The 18,616-nt window shown below is 36.6% G+C and overlaps 1 protein-coding gene across 4 annotated transcripts in view; it reads left to right on the top strand.

The window, feature by feature from the left end:
* Positions 1-18,616, top strand: part of Lpp (LIM domain containing preferred translocation partner in lipoma) — a 650,099-nt gene that overhangs the window by 309,046 nt on the left and 322,437 nt on the right. For 3 of the 4 annotated variants that reach the window (XM_076868851.2, XM_076868852.2, XM_076868853.2), the window contains exon 6: positions 6,772-6,897. In XM_076868851.2, coding sequence (XP_076724966.2) covers positions 6,772-6,897 — 126 coding nt within the window. The remainder of the gene's footprint in view (positions 1-6,771; positions 6,898-18,616) is intronic. The other variant, XM_076868854.2, reaches the window with a different exon arrangement.

Raw genomic sequence — 18,616 nt, forward strand, 5'->3', positions numbered from 1 at the left:
TCCATTCAGTTTTTCTCTCTCCCTTTCTCTTCATCCTCTTCTCATTGTCAATTCTTTAAAAAAATTATTTGCACATCCACTATTCTCCACTCTCTAATGACAGGGTCTCTATTTCCTTGTATGTTTTGATTGTTAATAATTAGCCATGCACATCCTCTGTTCAGTTGGTCATGGCCATAGCTCATCCCTATGGCAGTTTTGTTACGTGTTTCTCATTTCAGATTTATAAGAGGAGGAGGATTATTTGCCTATCTTATCTTCTTGTCACAGACCAAAGGTTAGGTTTACTAACATGCTTATGGACCTTTGCTCAGGTGCCCAACCTTGGTTCTGTGAGCCTCAGTGTTCTGAAGTACAGTCTCATGATCCAAAATATGGATCTTTGAGCAATAAGGGCAGGATATAAGGCTATTTCCTTTAAAGAAAATGTGAGTGGGCCAAATATTATCAATTTTATGAGTGTTAGGATTGAGAAGGAAAAAGAGGAATTGAAGCTTTCCCAAGCCTGGGGTGCAGGTTCTGTCTTGATGATTTTTGCTGTAAGTATACCAGACCTACGAACAATTCTACCTTCGGATGTTTCCTTCTTCATTTATATAAAAAATATTTATTGATTTATTTATTTCAGTGCTATATTCCCAGTTGACAAGCTGTGATTTCACATCAAATCTTGAAGATGCTTCCTCTATTATGAATGCTACCATGTTTACTCCACAGTTGGCTTTTTGAGGCACCTTTTCCCACTGCCCTTAACTTGTGCAGTTGATGACCTTGGACAATCAGGAGACTTGAGTTTGATGTTGTTTGCACATTAAAAATGTTGAATTGTATTGCTGTTAGCTTCTTAGGAAAGGGAATTACTTTTATTTTTAAATTTCTGTCTCTTCAACATGTAATGACAACAAATCTCAAAGAATATAGTATATTAGATATTACTAGTCACAAAGGGCCAGCAATGTCAACCACTACTCTGTTAATTCTACGAAGTTGGGGAGCAGGCATTCTTTAGACTGCATACGACTTAGACAAAAAAACAGTGTGAGAGAGAAGCCATTCATACAAATGAATGATGAGAGTCACGCTGTGATCACTGGTATTGCAGAGGGATAGGCAAAGAAGACCCCCAGCCCAGGTTATGGGCTGGGGTTGTGGATCAGTGGTGGAGCACTCACCTAGCATGTGTGAGGCACTAGGTTTGATCCTCAGCACCACATAGAAGTAAAATCGAGGTATTCTATCCACCTACAACTAAAAAACATATTTTTTTTTTAAAAGGAAGTGTTAGGTTATCCAATCAGTAGGATTATTAGTAATGTCCTGAAAGAGAGGGTACATTTGATGAGATATAATAAGCAGGTTTTTGGAAAGGTGAGCACTTCATCTAAATAAGTGGGGAAAAGATACACATCTTAACATGAATTAAGGTATTTTGTCCCCAATTTTCAACATGTTGAGTCTCATTCAATAAAGTGGCCTTTCTACTAGGTAAGTAGATCATATTTGCTATAATCCTCATTGATGTATGCCACCTGTCTCAACAGTATCAGAAATAATGTGAAAAGGCTGGTTATATTATATATCATGGGAATTATAATAAATACTAATCATACTGTATCCATTATTATTTTTTGTGCAGATCTTGCTTACCCATTATTTGGATGTATCTATTGGTATTTTCATGACATCATTAATAATATGACATAACACGATTAGTTTGAAGACAAAATTATATGTTCACTTATTCTCTCCCCCCCCTCCCTCCCTCCCTCCCTCTCTGTCCCTGCCCTCTTTCTCTCTCAAAGGTTCATTTTATTAGAAATCCACTTAGAACAGTTGTTCACAAAGCATAGTCCTCAGACCAGCGTCATCAGTATCATCTGAGAATGAAAGTTTGGGGGCCTCACCCCAGACTCACAGAATCAGAAAGTGACTGATAAATCAAGCCTTGTAGATTCTTCAGTATACACTACTGCTTGAGAGCACTCATCAAGGCTTAATGATATTCAAAGTTGATTCCTGGCATCACTGTACATGTTAAGATGCATAGGAACCCCGTTTACTGAAGCCCCTCATCACTTTTACTTTTGACCAAAAGAGTTATAATAAAACTATATTCTCGATTGATATCAATCAAAGCATTAATTTTGAGACTGTGGTCAAAGTAATGACTATGTAACTAACATTTATTCAATACTTATTTTGTGGAAAACAAAGGTAAGCTAAGAGACTGTGCTAAATTAGACTACAAAGATATGTCACTTCAGTGTGTGATCTTTGGTTCTATTTTGAATGGAAGTTAATGTTCATAGATGAAAAGATTACCAGGACCACTGGTGAAATTCGACAATGCATACGTATTAGATATTACTGTACCTACATTAAATTTCTTGGATGGAATAATGGAATGAAAAAAATTAGGAATTTTTAGGATTTTTAAGCTAAGATGTGCACAGGCAGAGAGGGGAGGTTTCTAGAACATTTTACAAATGATTTAATTATAACAACAAATAGAATTTATGTAGATAAACAGCAACTATAGCAAAGTATGGCAAGTATTGTTGGCTGTTGGTGAATCTGAGTGAAGGGTATGTGTGTGAAACTTACTTCCTGCTCATTCAACTTTTCTGTGAGATTATTTTTTAACATGTTTGAATATGAAGAATGAATAATAAATACAAATATTCTTTCATGCCTTATTACTGGTAATCAATCTATATTACCTTTATAATACCATTGTATACCAGAATGGCCACATCTTTCAGTTGTCTTTTCTCTCCTCTGTTTAATTCTGAATTCCCTTACTACAACTTGGAACTCATCTTCAAAATACATGTCCTACATGCTAACTTTTGATACAGGCATTTAGTTTGTTTGTTGATAGAATCCTGACTTAGACAATGGGCTATTTCTAGTTATGTTTGAAGAGCACGAGAATTGTTAGGATTATGTCGACCACCTTATTAGAGTCTGTGTGATTACCTAGAAGAAAGAGTAGACAGTAAGTAGCACAGTCTTCTTTGTTCTTACTTCGCCTCCTTCAGGTAATTTACCCATCAGGTGACTGGCAGAGCTGCAGAGACAGTAAGATAAGAGGAAGATGTTGGTACATCTGTAGAATTCTGGTAGTTGGTTATAAGACTATGGCTGCTGGGAACAAGTATAAAGTACTAAGAACAACAAGACAGCCCGTAAATCTAAAGGTACATAGACAGTAGATGAGAATACGAAGAGAAGGGTTGGGGCTGGAACTTGGGTAGGACTTCAGTTATTTGAAGAATGTGAGAAAGAGTCCTATTCTTCTTCATAATGGTGATTAAAATGTAGAAGCAAAGCTATTTTTATAAAGTCAGATGGAGCAGCCGGGGGTGGGGGGGTTGCTGAAAATTCCAGAGCACTAGGCTGGAACTTGTTAATAAATTGCATCAACCTAATATGAGAAACTGAAAATGGGCAGCGAGTCCAGTTTAGAGGGAAAGGAGGAGAAGGAGGCTGGAAATCAGTTGAAATCTTACAAGCATGGACTGGTTGCATGCCATAATTACTTGTTTCATTGTATAGCTCAGGGTAATTCTGTGACTTTTGAATCTCTGTGGTTAGATATCCCATGGACTTAGAGCATGGGCAGTTGATATACTTTCTACTACAGTCAAGTACAGATGTTTAAGTCCTGATTATATCCTGTCTCTTTGCTGATACCCCTAGGGAACACTTAATGGATGATGCTTCCCTTAAGAAGAAGAATAATTAACAATAGCTATATTATTCCTATAAATTTATAGTCACTAGTTGCTACAATTAATGCCATTTATGAAAATCATCATAATTATGGCACATTACAATTTATAGAGTATTTTCCCATCCATTTTCTTATCTGAATCTTGTAACATCCCTCTGGTGTGGGCAGGGCAGGTAATGTTCTCTTCATTTTGCAGATGAAGAAACTGTGGTCCAGGGAAAACTGTAACAGACTCTAGTCCACTGTCTTGGCCAACATAGTGTGCTATCTGTGTGTACTCAGAAATTTATTTTTTGAATTCAAATTTATGATAATATTTTACGTCCACAACCAAGAAAATCAAATTCAACTGCTTCTAATTTGTCTTCCCAGTGTCTTGCTTTTCTGGGACCCATTGATCAGTGTGTTTACTTGCATTTTAAATGTTAAAGGGGCTTTATTTTTATAATTCCATGGTGTTTCATAGTTATTAATGCCCTTTGGGATAAAGATGGAATTACCTTGAGTTGCTGCAGTCCGGCTGTAGCAAAATAACTCCTGGGGGGGGGGGGGGTTGACGAAAAACTTGTACGTTGATACAGCAGGAGTAGGAGCCCTTTATTTTAGGACAACAGAGGTATTTATACATTCCACACAGCTTCTCTTAATTTACATAAACTAGATACAGCAGTCACCCAATAACAAATCTCCACACTTAATGGCTAGATGACCTTACTTCACAAACCACTCCCTCTGGCATTTTGCCAGGTGCCATCCAGACTTGTTTACAGATTCTAACATTGAGTAGAGGGATTAGCTCCTTGAAAACCTCTAGGACAAAGAGCCACTGGCCTTAAAACTTAGTTAGACTGAAAACTCAGACTCTGAGAAAAACACAACCATACTATTAAAGTGCCATTTTTTAAAAACATTTTTTACATTTTTGGCTGAGGAAAGGGTGCTGAGGAAAATCTTTTTATTTCACAAGCCCAACATGAACTTTGTGTTATCCAGGCTGACATACATATTCACACCGGCATGCACACACACACACGTGTGCATACACACTGAGACTTTTTGGCTCCCTTTTTATATAAGACACTCGAGCCTCACTGCTTCTTATTATATCTCAAGCTGCATTTAATCCAAAGATGTTGATAAGATAAAGGTTTATTGGGCTGGGGATGTGGCTCAAGCGGTAGCGTGCTCGCCTGGCATGCGTGTGGCCCAGGTTCGATCCTCAGCACCACATACAAATAAAGATGTTGTGTCCGCCAAAAACTAAAATATAAATATTAAAAAAAATTCTCTCTCTCTCTCTCTCTCTCTCTCTCAAAAAAAAAATAAATAAAAAAGATAAAGGTTTATGGCTGGACCAATGGCAAAATCATTATTTGTTAAAGTATTGACCCCCAAATACTCATTGAACACTTACGTGGGTCAGGTCCCTGAGCAAGATTCGGGGGAAGCAATGAGGACCAAACCAGACAAAGTCCTTGCCCTCAGGAAACTTCCATTACCTCTTAGGGAGAGATTAATCATCAATAGACAAGTGCCCAAGAAGCTTAGTGCTTAGATGATACCACATATTATTGAGGTGATAGAAGAATGTAGCAGCTGGTAACGATATATACAGAGACTTAGAAAAATCACAAGATGGCTACTTAGGCCATATGATAAGAGATACTCATATTTCAATAAGTCTTAGAAACAGGGACACCCAATTAGCTTAGGAGGCAAGTGGCAATCCAGGTCTTGTTCTACGGCTACAACTTCATAGAGAGCTGATATTATCAGGTCCAGGAGGGATTCATTCCTGGCTGAATTCATAACAGGTTTACAGATGCATCAGATCCCATTAAGTTGCTTTTACACAGACAAATAAATTAATAAATTCCAGGACTCGGGGAAGCTGGCTTGGTAAGCAGTGTACTAGTAAAAAAGGAACTAGTGTTCTTAATAGGCAATGCTATTATGCATTATGCCTGATGTCACATATTCTCTCAAACAACCTATTTACTTCAAGCATTGTGAGGTTTAATGGTAGCCTGCCAGGGCACCAGATTTTTGTTGTTGTTACTGAGGATATTCTATATGCTTGGCTAATGCCTTTTCTAGGCTCTTGCTGGCATTAAACACTATCCTGACATTTGTCGTCCTTCAATAAGTCCTTTTAGATTCATTAGATGATAATAACTGCCTATTGTTTTATTTCTCCTGGGATTCTAAAGATGCACTTTGAGTGATGGACTGACTGTTAGATGTGCATCAGGCATAGATGATCATTATTACATTGTCAACTTAAAAGATTTTTTTATCTTGTCTTGCTTCCAAATCATGGGTTTACCTCACTTCATATATCCTTGCCTTAAAGTTTAGGCATACTCTTTACTTGTTTTTCCCAAACCAGATCACAGTTCTTGGCAATGTCCTGTGGCAGTGTTATTGCCCCATCTCTCATCCTATTGATACTGAGTGCAGCTATCTGGGAGTACTGATGCATAAAATCAAGAGATCCCCAACCATCCTTAGTGCTCACTGTGACTTCTTCCTCAGCAGCCCATCGCCAGAGCCTGTATGGTCTCTTTTAGTTCATGTTTTAGGTGCATTCCTGGGCCTTGCTGACCCCAGATACCCAAACTCTTTCGTGCCCTCATGTCTTCAAGTGCTGATTTTTTTCTTCTGGACAGTGATTCTCTCTTTCTTGCCCATTGCTACTCCAATAAAATATCATTCTACACTCTAGTTTCTGAGTGCAGAGAGCCTGAGATAGCTCCTCAATTGGTCTGCCTCTTAGGTGCAAGGATAATATTATGTCTAAAATAATCATACGGTCTTAGGAAAAAAAATTTTTTTTTAGTTTTTCTTTTCTGTCAAAAGGGATAATTCTACCTTAGCTCAATGAGATTTAATGAAAATCTTTAAGAATTAAAAAAATGCATGATAGTGTCAGGAAAAAAACAACTTGGAAAAACAGAGTGCAAGCTTGATTGATTTGAACTCATAAGGCTATCCATGGAAAATTATTTATTTTTAATGTGCTTGTTTTTTTCTAGCAGGGAAATCCTGGAGGCAAGACCCTTGAGGAGAGGCGCTCCAGCCTGGATGCAGAGATAGACTCTTTGACCAGCATCCTCGCTGACCTCGAGTGCAGTTCCCCTTACAAGCCCCGGCCTCCACCGGTGAGTGCTGCCCTTGTGGTCACTCCACGTGGCTACCTGCAGGTGTTCTTCTCCCTCTCATAGATCAAGCTACTTCCTTTGACTCTGTCATTCTTCTTTGATCTTCTTAGAGTCAATAATCTAAGCTGGGTTTTTACTTCATGCCAATATGTGCTAATGAACGGGCAGAAACTTCTTAAGGTGATTTTATTAGTAATTTCCTTTAAAATAACACGATAATGTTATTCAAAAATATTGTTGAAAAGTGAGTCTCTTTTTATGCCATTGCTCTGTTTTCTGGTTTTCAGTATGGATATTATATGTTATACAGTCTCTATAAATCTGACTTATCATGAGGAGTTCTTTTATAAGAAATTTCTTGTGTGGGACATTGAGGTGGTTTCCATTTTTGTTATGAGCAAAGCTACAAGGGACTTGTTCATGTGTATTTTTATTTTTTTGGAGCTATTTCTCTGCCTCAGAGTTCTAACACTGGGATTCCCACATGGAGGAGAATGACTAGATTCTTTAGTTTCCTTCTGAAGGTTGGGACTAGTTAATATTGGCACCAGCCATTTGAATATATCACTTTCTTCTCAAATTCACCAGAATTAGATGATAGTAATTATTCTGTTTATTTTTTTAAGTGCAAATGGTGCCTTGTTAATATTTTTTTTCTTTGCTATTTTTGCTTACTTTGGAATTGGGTTATTTTTCCTACATCTTGGTTTATTATTTGCATTTTGAAAGCTTCTCTTCCAAACCTAGTTATCATTCTCTTCTTCTCTGAGGGTCATGACAGATCTGTTTTGTGGCTAAGTCCTTAGAAGACAGCCATCAAAACTCTAGATGCATATGATTGGACAAGTATTTTTGTCACTGTGTTGTTGGACTCTTTTGTGAGGTATGCTTGACTAAGTGACAGTGTGTACACCACTCTGAGTCCCACTCCAATTCTTGAGCGGCAGCTGCTGTATTAACAATGATTCCTTTCATGAATTAAAAAGCAGTCCTGCGTCTCTGCTGTCAGTCATGCTAATACTTAACTGCACATAAGGTTGCAGTTCTGTTCTCTTTAGACACATTCCCATTACCTTTTCTACACAGATAATGGAATTGTCAGATATGTGGGGGCACAAGGCAAAACATACTGGAGATTAGCTCTTCCTTACCTATCTTTGCTTGTGGCTCTTCCAGTCCTGTTAGTAGTAAAAGTGTCCTTCATTTCTACGAACATAGACTGAGCTGTTGGTATATAGCTGGCATTGTGGTCTTTTGTGGGAACTCACAGGAACAGGAAAGAGAGAGACATATATGACTCGGTTGTCAACTTTCAGTAGCCCCTAGTATTATGTAAGGTAAACTGTGGTTCATACTCTAAAGCACAAGGAAGAGAGCAATTTATGCTTTCAAAGGTGGAAAATCTGAAAATTCTCATCAGAAGTTTTCCATGTTACTGGAAGGATGAATGGCATTGGTTTTTTAAACAAGAAGGAAGAAGAACCTTAGAAAATAGATTTTTACTGACCCAGGATGGGGTGGCCAAGGCTGCCTTCAGATAAGGATAAGCATTCGGAGTTGTGAAATAAAACATTGGAGGCTTGAAGTGTTGTGGGGGCTGGATGGTTTCCTACAGCAGACTATAGGATAGTTTGGAAGACAGATTCATTTGTAGGTGATAGGGAATACTTGAAGGTGATCAACTAGGCGAAAGCTCAAATTCACTAAGTGACACAAAAGGAACATAGCAAACAAGGCCAATTCTGCAGGAAGATGGACCCAGGTTTGAGAAATTTTTTTCCAGTAGGCCCATGCTTTATGATTTGATGATATTCATCAACTCTCCATTTCCACCTGATGAAATACCTTTAGTCTAGTTTCTTATGGCAGCAAGACTGTCTTTGCCACTGATCTCAGTCACATTATGCCCGAATGCTTCTATGCATTCCTGTCTTATTATTTTAGTGGGATTTTGCTTTCATCTTCTCGCTCCAAAGTCTTAAAATCTAGAGGGTTATATATGGATAAGATTATGCCATGAGGTTTTCACTTAGTGTAGCTTTCATTCTTTAAGGTGATGTCTACACATGCCTCCCATAAACCATTACATTTTAATGGGTTTATTCAGCAGTGATGTTATTGTTTGAGCAATCGTACTGTGCACACAAACTCAGAATCACTGTTATTATTTGGACAGCAGTTGACTGATTGTGAAGCACTTTCACATAGACTCTCACTTGGGTGAGATACAGAGAACTCTGATATATAAATGGTGTGCTTATTTCATGGATGAGGAAATGAAGGCCCAAGAGATAAGTAGCTTGTTTTTTACTACACTGTATGAGCCCAATTGGACCTTAAATTTAGGCCTGTGTTTGGCTTTCAGTTTTAAAACCAGATTGAAGATATCAGGCATATTTATATCTTTCATATTTTATCATTGAAATTAGTCATGTAAGTGACAGTTTCCCTTGAGTATGGCTTTCCCATAAAGAAAAAAACATTCAGAAGGTTTAACAAAATAATTATGATTAACACTAAGTTGACTATATCCATAATTGAGGCAAAATCTACTTATAATCTGCCTGTTCCATTCCGAATTTAAAGGATGATCCATCCTATTATTTTTAATTATTCCAATATAGGGAAGAAAGAGTTAATTAGAAGATAGATCTCATCCTTCTGAATTATATTCACTCTGATGGAACTGAATTAGATGTGTTAGTATTTATTGGTGAATATAATTATACACTGTGAGAACAATAATCACATGCTTAAAATATTAAATGTACGTGACAAAGGGAGATTATGTCTACAGTAGACTGTGCTGTTGTAATTAAAAGGTATTTGAAAAATCCTAGAAACATAGACTATTAACCTACAACTTTGAAGTTTCTGTTTTTGAGCCAAAGCAAATTTCAAATTCAAAACCTAGTGAGTCACCTGATCACCTCAAGTAAGCTAGTAAGTCTCTGATTTCTCGTGAGTCAAGCATGTGTTATATGTTTTCCCAAATCTACCTCTGAATCACCTTTGTGAAGCTGCTTTGACTCATGGATCTAGGGGGGGATTGTGTATATGTGGTATATTTGTTCAGTAAGATGTTTCAGGGAACTCTACTCACATAGTAACTGTGAAGAAGTGCCTGAGCTTTTGAAAATAGGTTTTTACTGAAGCATTTCCCTCCATTTTCTAAAGGGACCTTTCCCACCCTCAGATTTTCCATATTGAGTTCTGTTCACTTATTCATCCATATGTTTATTTAGGCAATGTAGCCTAATTCTACATATTCATCTGTTCATCCAGTAATTTGCTTAATGAACATTGAGTTACCTAACATGGATTAGGTATTGGAGATAGAAGAGTTAGTCCTTAGTCTAGAGTAATTCCTAATCTTATAGAATAGAGAAATACATAAATAATCCAGAGTGACACAAAAGGGCCTCACTTACACTTATGTTATCATGTGACTCAGTACAAAACTGTTCAGAGATAAAAAAAAATGGTAATGTCAACACTGTACCTTCTACATTTTTAGTTTCTGCAAGGGTTGCATGGAGCAGGAAACTTTTGCACTCACATAGCTGTATGTGTTACAGGAAGCACATTGGAATCAAGGTACCAGAGTAATAGGAATAAGAAAGTACAGGGATGTTGAATAATGTTTCTTTGCTATTGTACTAACTGAATTATTCAGTGTGGAGTATAAAAGTCTAAAGGAAAACATCATATGAGAAAAAATCAAGTATACTTAGTACCTAGTAGCTTTTGGTTTGTTTTTTCTTTGTTTTTTGTTTCATACATCAGCCAATTCTTGATGACACCCAGTGAATGTCTATAATTCAATCCAATTCTGACACTATGTACCTGTAGTTACTGATGTCACATTAAGGAGGAGAAATTTATTGGGGATAGCAAATGTGTTTCTGGACACAGTGAATTTGGGGATAAAACCTTCAGCAAACTTTGCATGATTTCCATAAATATATATTCATGATGCATATATGAACAAAGTTATACAATTAATGTACCTCAGTAGTAGTAGAAACTAAACTCTTTCAGCATTTAAAAATGTGCATATTAGCTAGTAGTTTTAGAAGAACAGATTTGAGACATTTGGATGTGGTTGTTTTTGACCCTGTTTTCTAACCTAGAGCTCCTAACCCTCTTGGAATTTCCTGGGTGATAGACACATCCCTTGTCATAATGAGGTGAATCTTGAGGGGTCCTAGATGGGAAGACAAAGCTTTGAGTGGAAGCCTGGTATTTTGAGCTCCCACCCTTTATCCTGCGGGGAGGAGACCCTGGGAGGTTGATTAATGATTGATCATGCCTCTGTGAAGAAAATTCTGTAAAAATTCCATAAGAGAGAGTTCAGATAGGTCCCCTGTCAGTGAACATATGCATATGGCAGGAAGGTGGCACCCTTCAACTCACTCCACCAGGACAGAAGCATCTGCACTTAGGACCTTCCAGGCCTAGTTCTGTGTACTCTTCATCCACCCATTCATATGGACCTTTTATCTTTTTTAATACACAGGTAAGTTTAAAGGAGTGTTGTCCTGAGCCATTGCAGCAAATTATCAAACCTGATTTTGAATACCTCCATTTTGTTGCTAAGTTCAATAGAAATGTGGGTAGTAACTTGGTGGATCATTGTTTGGGTTGATGTGTAAAGTGGGGGCAGTGTGTGAGGTGAGCCTTTAACCCATAGGGTATACAGTAACTGCAGGTACATAGTGTCAGAATTGGATTGAGTTGTAGGACATCCACTTGATGTCAGAATATTGGTTGTTGTATGACAAAAACCCCAAATGTATGCTATCAAATGTGAAGGCTTTAACTGGGCACATGGCACATGCCTCCAATCCACCAGTTCAGGAGGCTGAGGTAGAGTGATTATGAGATCAAATCCAGCCTCTTCAACTGAGAAGGCCCTAACTAAGCAACTTAGTGAGGCCCTGTCTCTAAGTAAAATATAAAAAAGAACTGGAGGATGTGGCTCAGTGGTTAAGCACTCCTGGGTTCAATCCCCAGTACCCAACCCCGCCACCACCCCCCGCCCCCTGCTCAAAAAATGAAGACTCTCTGAGTTGGATAGAGAAAACAACTGAGATTTCCCTCTTCAATTAATTTGAAAAAAAAAATGGAGACATTGTAATGATAAAGACAGGAGCTTTGACTGAAAGTGTGCCAACACAAGTACACTGTCTTTTCAATTCCATGGAATCACCTCTCTAGAAAGAGCTCCATATGAACTTGGCCACACTACCAGTCTGAGATTCTTTTTCACTACTGTATTTCTACCATGGGCATGGTTAGTACCATCCATCTCCCTTTCACAGAGATACAATATTGTTCTGGGGCTGCAAGAAGTTGTTGGTTCATAGGAACAGCCTATGCAATCCTTCCCATTTCATTTTGGGGTTATTTGCATGTGTCTGGAGTTTGCTTTCAAGATTCAGGTCTTTGAAGTTTTGAGCTGATCATTTCAGAGGCTGTTTATCCTGTAAGTGATATATTTAACTTCATCACTTAAAGCATGTAAAAATGATTGTAACTTCTTGGTCTGTTTGGAAACTGAGTACTTAAAATGCTGTGTGGTCACGTGGATACATGTGCAATTGCAATCCCAGTGCTCCCACAGGAGGTGCCTTCCACAGAGCAGTAATCTATTAGGCAGCCTGAGAAACTTCTTCAGGGGTTATGTGTCCTATTGAAAGCTTTTTATTAGGAATCATGTGGCCCGCGGGTTTGGATGCAGTGTAATCAGGGTGGAGACTTGTGGTGCCATGGATCTTCTCCTTCTCTTGTGCTCTGTGTTTTAGCTTGCAAAAATCATGAACAGCTCCAGGGCAGATTAGTTAGTAATTAAAAATTTTAAATTCACATTAAGACCATTCAGGCTACTGAGGAATGAAAACTGTAACAGGCGGGTGCTGTGTGACAAGACACAGGCTGTCCTTGCAGACAGGGGACCTCACTGATTTTTAATCAGCCTTTTTGAGAATTGAGAGAGGAAATAGATATTTCTGTGTGGAAGAAGAGAATAGAATAAAAGAATTTACATGGTTTGTAGAGAAATGGGTTTGTCTGTATATCTGTTTACTACAATTTTGTCTGTATACCTGTTTACTATAACTTTGTTTGAGTGCTATATTAAAAGTTGAAAAATGCCAGAAACCTCATTTTTTAAGATGTTAATATGTAAGATGTTAACTGGAACACAGTAAAATAACATGTGAAGAATACCACTTTAAGAGAAAAAGGGATCTAATTCTTTGCAATGCCCAAGTTTATAGCATCTGCATTATTTTGAGTTAGTCTCTACCTGCCAGGAGACCTCCACAGTTAAATAACAATGAGGCCGGGGTGGAGGAGTGGTTGGCTGACTCACAGTTGCATGCTATAGGCTTGATGATGGACAGTTAATTTTCAGACTACAAATAATTGCATCTCAATACTGTTTATTCCTCTTCTTTCTTTTTAAAAGGATGATGTTTGTGTTCATGTCTTATGTGACCAGCATAATCCAAGTTAGCTTTTAAACTTTTTTCGTTGTTTTTTTGTTGTTGTTTTTTCCTGGTGCTGGGAATTGAACCCAGGGCCTCATTCATGCTAGGCAAGTGCTTCCCCACTGAGCTACATCCCCCAGCCCCTAAATTTTATTTTGAGTGCCATTTAATATAATATTTTTAGTAGAAATTTAGCCTCCCAAAATTTACCTTGCATTGCATACCAACAAAACAATTGCACAAAAATGTCTTTTTTTCACATGTCCCTGTTTTGAGGAGATATTAGCTCCCAGCAGTGACTGGAGAGGCAACTGAGCACATAGTTGCTGAAAAGTGACATGGAGCCCTTGCTCTCCTAAAGCCAAGGAGGAGGGTGCCTTCTGTGGTACCTCAGCCGTGGTCCCTGCGGTAGCCTTTCACTGTGGTTTGTTTACTGGACTTTGATGGGTCCTTGGCTCAGAGATGATTCTGTTATATTACACTGAATCACTCAATCCAGGCATTGGTTTACAAAGAAATGCACAAAGCTGCCTCTTGAGTGTTTCTATTTTATAGCAGCATCTTAGTGGAAATAATTAGCCCTATGTCCAGGCAAAAGCACACATCACATTTGCAAAATTAAAGAGCGTTCTTGTCAAGACTGGCTTTCCTATTTCTTTTTTCCTCTCCCACTGTTTAAATACTATTTTGGTAGTAGCCTTAGCCCTGAAAACCCCATGGTCCTTTTTTTCTTTTTCTTTTATTTTCTAGTTTAAAAAGCAAATAAGCAACAGACTACAAATACAGCTACATTTCTTTTTCTCAAGATGATTTGACTCAGCTATGGAAAATGCACAAGATTATTATGTTTTAATAGAAAAAAAGCCATGTCTCTGATAATCTATAGTAATTGTGTTGTCCATTTTGATACATGTTTCTTTATATGCTTTATAATCAAACTGAAGCTTAATTTTGAAAATGATGATCTCTTCAGACTTAAGATTGGAGATATTTAATAACTAATTCTGCTTATCAGCATTTGGCATGGGGAGTAACTGGTCAGCCCTTCATGCAAAACATCATATTGGGGTTTAACTGTTCAAGTTCTATTCAAAGCAGGAAAAAATTACCAGGAAAACCAAACATTGTCTTTCAGTGGATATATTAATTACAAAACTAAAAATTCAGTTCACTATATTTCATAATTGGAAAATAGCTATTTTCTTTTGAAACCATAGCCTGGACTGTGTTGAAATAAAAGATCTAAATCGGGCATGTGCTGCTATTGATCCAATGGCTATAGTTCTCGTGTGGAAATGCAACTGAGTCACTTGTGCATTTTGGAACTTATAGTCTAATGTACCTAAGCCATGTTGACTTTATGAGGGCCAGTGTCACAGAAGGGGATTGACTTGTGTTTCATCATACTGAATCACAAATTAGTCCAATGTAAAACAAAATCTCTCGACAATTGATCTCACAGAATATACCCAGTAGAGACAAAATAAATTGTAAAATTGCTTAAGTCAGAATACCAAAGAAATAATTGTAATAAATACCAGACTATGAGATCCCTGAGGCAAGATTATCATTTGTTTCCTGGCACATAAGAGGCACGCAAATTTATGTTTGCTGAATAAATAAATTAAAGTTGTCATAAATTCTGAACATTTCTGCTTTAGAAATATGCTAGAAATTAAATCTGGTATTGACATGCAGTTAAAGCACATGACAAAAAAATTCTGGCATTTCTTTAATAAACATGTATTTCCACTAATAAAAAAGTTAACTACAGTTGCGGTGGATGATTTTTTTGCAAGGGCGAACTAATAGTAGCACCTGATTCATCTAAAATGTCTAGCTTTAACCCCTAGATCGTTTTTTATCACTAGAAGCCAATGTACTTTGTTGATGAGATGATGTTGATGTTGTCCTAATCCAATACTATCCTTATTCTCTATTATTGGGATAACATAGATATAAACATCAAGTTTTTTTCTCCTATACTTCTAAAGAGAACCATTATGTTACTGTTCCTTAAAATTATCAATATGATAAATTTCTTGGATTCACTGATAGGAGACAAAAAAAAAACCTAGCAGATATGTTGACATATTCTTAATTTAAAAAATAAAATAAACACTGTGTAGAATCATTTATTATATATATAACAGTAGAATGCATTATAATTCTTTTTGCACATATAGCGCACTAAATAGAATTATTATATGCTTCTTTTGCTTTGACTACAAGGAAGCTCTGCTTGGTTAAAGGAAGTCTCCAAGATCTATCTCTTCCTTTCTTTACAGAGCTTTTTCTAATACTTCCTGACCCAGTGTTTGAAATAAAACCAATATATATCAATTATAAGCCATTTCAAAATTTAACTAATTTCCTAAGTCTAAACCATGCTTTTTGAATGAAAATTAACTTTATATACATTTATGTACCCAACGACATCTTTAAAGATATGTAAACTTATTTTTTGTAAGAGACAGAATAGAATTCTAAATGGATTCTTTGTGTATATTGATGGTAAACAACGGATCCATTAAAGTGACATATTCTGCTGGCATTAATAAATTATAAGATCTAAAGTGAACTAAAGAATAGGATATTCTGATCCTTTGATCTAGGTTATTTTATAGAGCTTGAATTGCTTATGGTCAGATGTGTGAGCCCATAATCCAAAACATTTTTGAAGTGTCTTGAACTCTTTCTAATTCCATATCGATGATGTACCACTCTGCAAAGATATTGATACATCTTGCATCCTGCAAGGGGTGCTAAGCTTCTTAGTAATACCCAGTATCTTCTGTGCTCGCTCTACCACCCAGCTGACAAAGGGTGATATTTTATTTCCCAAATGGCCACTTTATGCTAACTTGATCCTTAGAAGGCAGTCAAAGCCAGGAAACAGTTTTTAAACAGCATCCCAGATGCCTTAATATTCTATGTAATACTAATGTTAAAGCTTCTTTTCTCATCAACTGGTCTAATTGCTAAAATTATGTTGTTTAACTTCTGATTATGGGAAAACCTATTTTATAGTCACTTGTGGATCAGATCTCAGAAACAGTAGGAGGTTGGGGCAGATTGGGAATCAGGGTGGTGTGTGTGTGCAGCTCTGCTAAAACAAGTTTCCTGAAGTACCTTCTGAAGGAATAATGTGTATAGAGAAGTATCATTCATGCTCATCACCTTTCTACCACTGTTGGTCATGGAAAAAGGGTAAAGAAACAAGAGAATTCGTGGGTAATAATATGACAAAAGAGACTGAGCTCTATCTTAAAAACTGTGATTTATGAAAGGTGGCTTGTTGAGAAGGGAAGTGGGATTCAAGAAGGTGAACATTGTATAAGTATTTTCAGTAGTAGTTGGATTCCCACTCTTATTTACTGGTTATCTGCTCATTTTTTCTTTTTTCCATTGACTATTAAAGCATAAAACCTCTGTTGATTTGAGAGCTATATTAAGGTAGCCCTGACTGCATCAAAGTGTTCATTGCTTGGAAGATTTACTATGTTAATTGGCATGCATCCTATTTAGATAAATAGATTCTAAACAATCCCTATCAGAATCCCAGCTGACTTTTTGGTAGGAATTGATAAATAGATCTTAAATTCAGATGGACATTCAAGGGACCCAAAATAAATCTGAAAAAAGATGAGGAAAACTACAAAACTCACACTGCCTGATTTTGAAATGTAATCACTTGTTACAGGAATCAAGGAATGTGCTATTGGAATGAGATACACATATTGATTGATGGAATAAATTTGGGAGGCCAGAAAAAAACATTATATTTGTGGTCAACTGATTTTCAATAGGGTGTCAAGACACTGAAAATAGGAAGTGTTGGTGGAACAACTGGGTATATATATGCAAAATAGTGAAGTTGGACCCCTTCTGCATGTCACATTTGAAAATTAATTTACAATGGGTCAATGACACAAATACAAAAGTTACAACTACAAAACTATTAGTAGAAATCATAGGACTAATAATGTTCATGACCTTGTATTAATCAGTGGTTTCATAGACATGGGAAACACAAAGGAAAAAAAATAGATAAATTGGACTTCATCAAATTTAAGCAGTTCTATACTGACACCATCAAGAAAGTAAATAAGAAACCTATGGAGTGTGAGAATATATTTTTTAAGTCATATATTTGATACAGGAATTGTATCTACAATATATTAAGATGGTTGTGATAAAGAGCAATTAACCCAATTAAAAATGGACAACAGATCTGAATAGATATTTCTCAAAAAAATTCAAGTGGTTAATAGCCTAGGAAAAGATGCTTGACACTATTAATCATCAGGGAAATGCAAATCAAAACCTCAATGAAATACCACTTTACATCCTCTAAAATAGCTATAATAATAACAAAAAACCCATACAATAACGTGTTGGCAATGAGGTAGAGAAACTAAAATGATCATACACTGCTGGTAGATTATAAAATGGTGTAACATTTTGACTGCAGTTTGGCAGCTCTACAGAACATTAAATGTAGTTCATACATGATCAAATAATTCTATTACTATGTATCTATCCAAAAAAATTAAAACATGGCCACAAAAACTTCATTACATAATTGTACATAGCAAAGTTATTCATAATAGCCAAAGAGTTGTATCTAAATATCCACCAAATGATTAACGGATGAACAAAATGTATATTTATAAAATTTAATATTATCAAGCCTTAAAAGGAAATGATACACTGATGTGTGCTTTAACATGGACAAAACCTCAAAACATATTCTGTGAAAGAAACCAGACACAAAGGGCCACATGTTTTATTACCTCATTTATATGAATAGGCAAATCCATAGACAGAAAGATTTTATTATTTACCATTGGCTGTGGAGAGGGGAGAATGGAGCCACTAATTTTGGTTACCAGATTTCTTTTGGGAATGATGAAAATATTCTGTAATTAGGTAGTGATATTGGTTGCACAATTATTGAACATATTATGAGTCACTGAAGTGCACATTTATAATGCATAGAATTTATGGTATATGAATTATATCTGAACTAAAATATTAATGAAATAAATAGAAAAGCTATGTGTTGAACAGTGTCTCTGTAATACACAGATGACATTGGTGATGACCCCTACCTGAAAGAAGTCTATAGTCTATTGGGGGAAAATGCAAACTAGCAAATATAATACTGAGTGTAGATCCCAGTAAGGATGTCTGTTTAGGATGCTAATTAAACAGGAAGAGGA

This window comes from Callospermophilus lateralis, chromosome 10 (assembly GCF_048772815.1).
Source record: "Callospermophilus lateralis isolate mCalLat2 chromosome 10, mCalLat2.hap1, whole genome shotgun sequence".
NCBI classification, from domain to species: Eukaryota; Metazoa; Chordata; class Mammalia; order Rodentia; family Sciuridae; genus Callospermophilus; species Callospermophilus lateralis.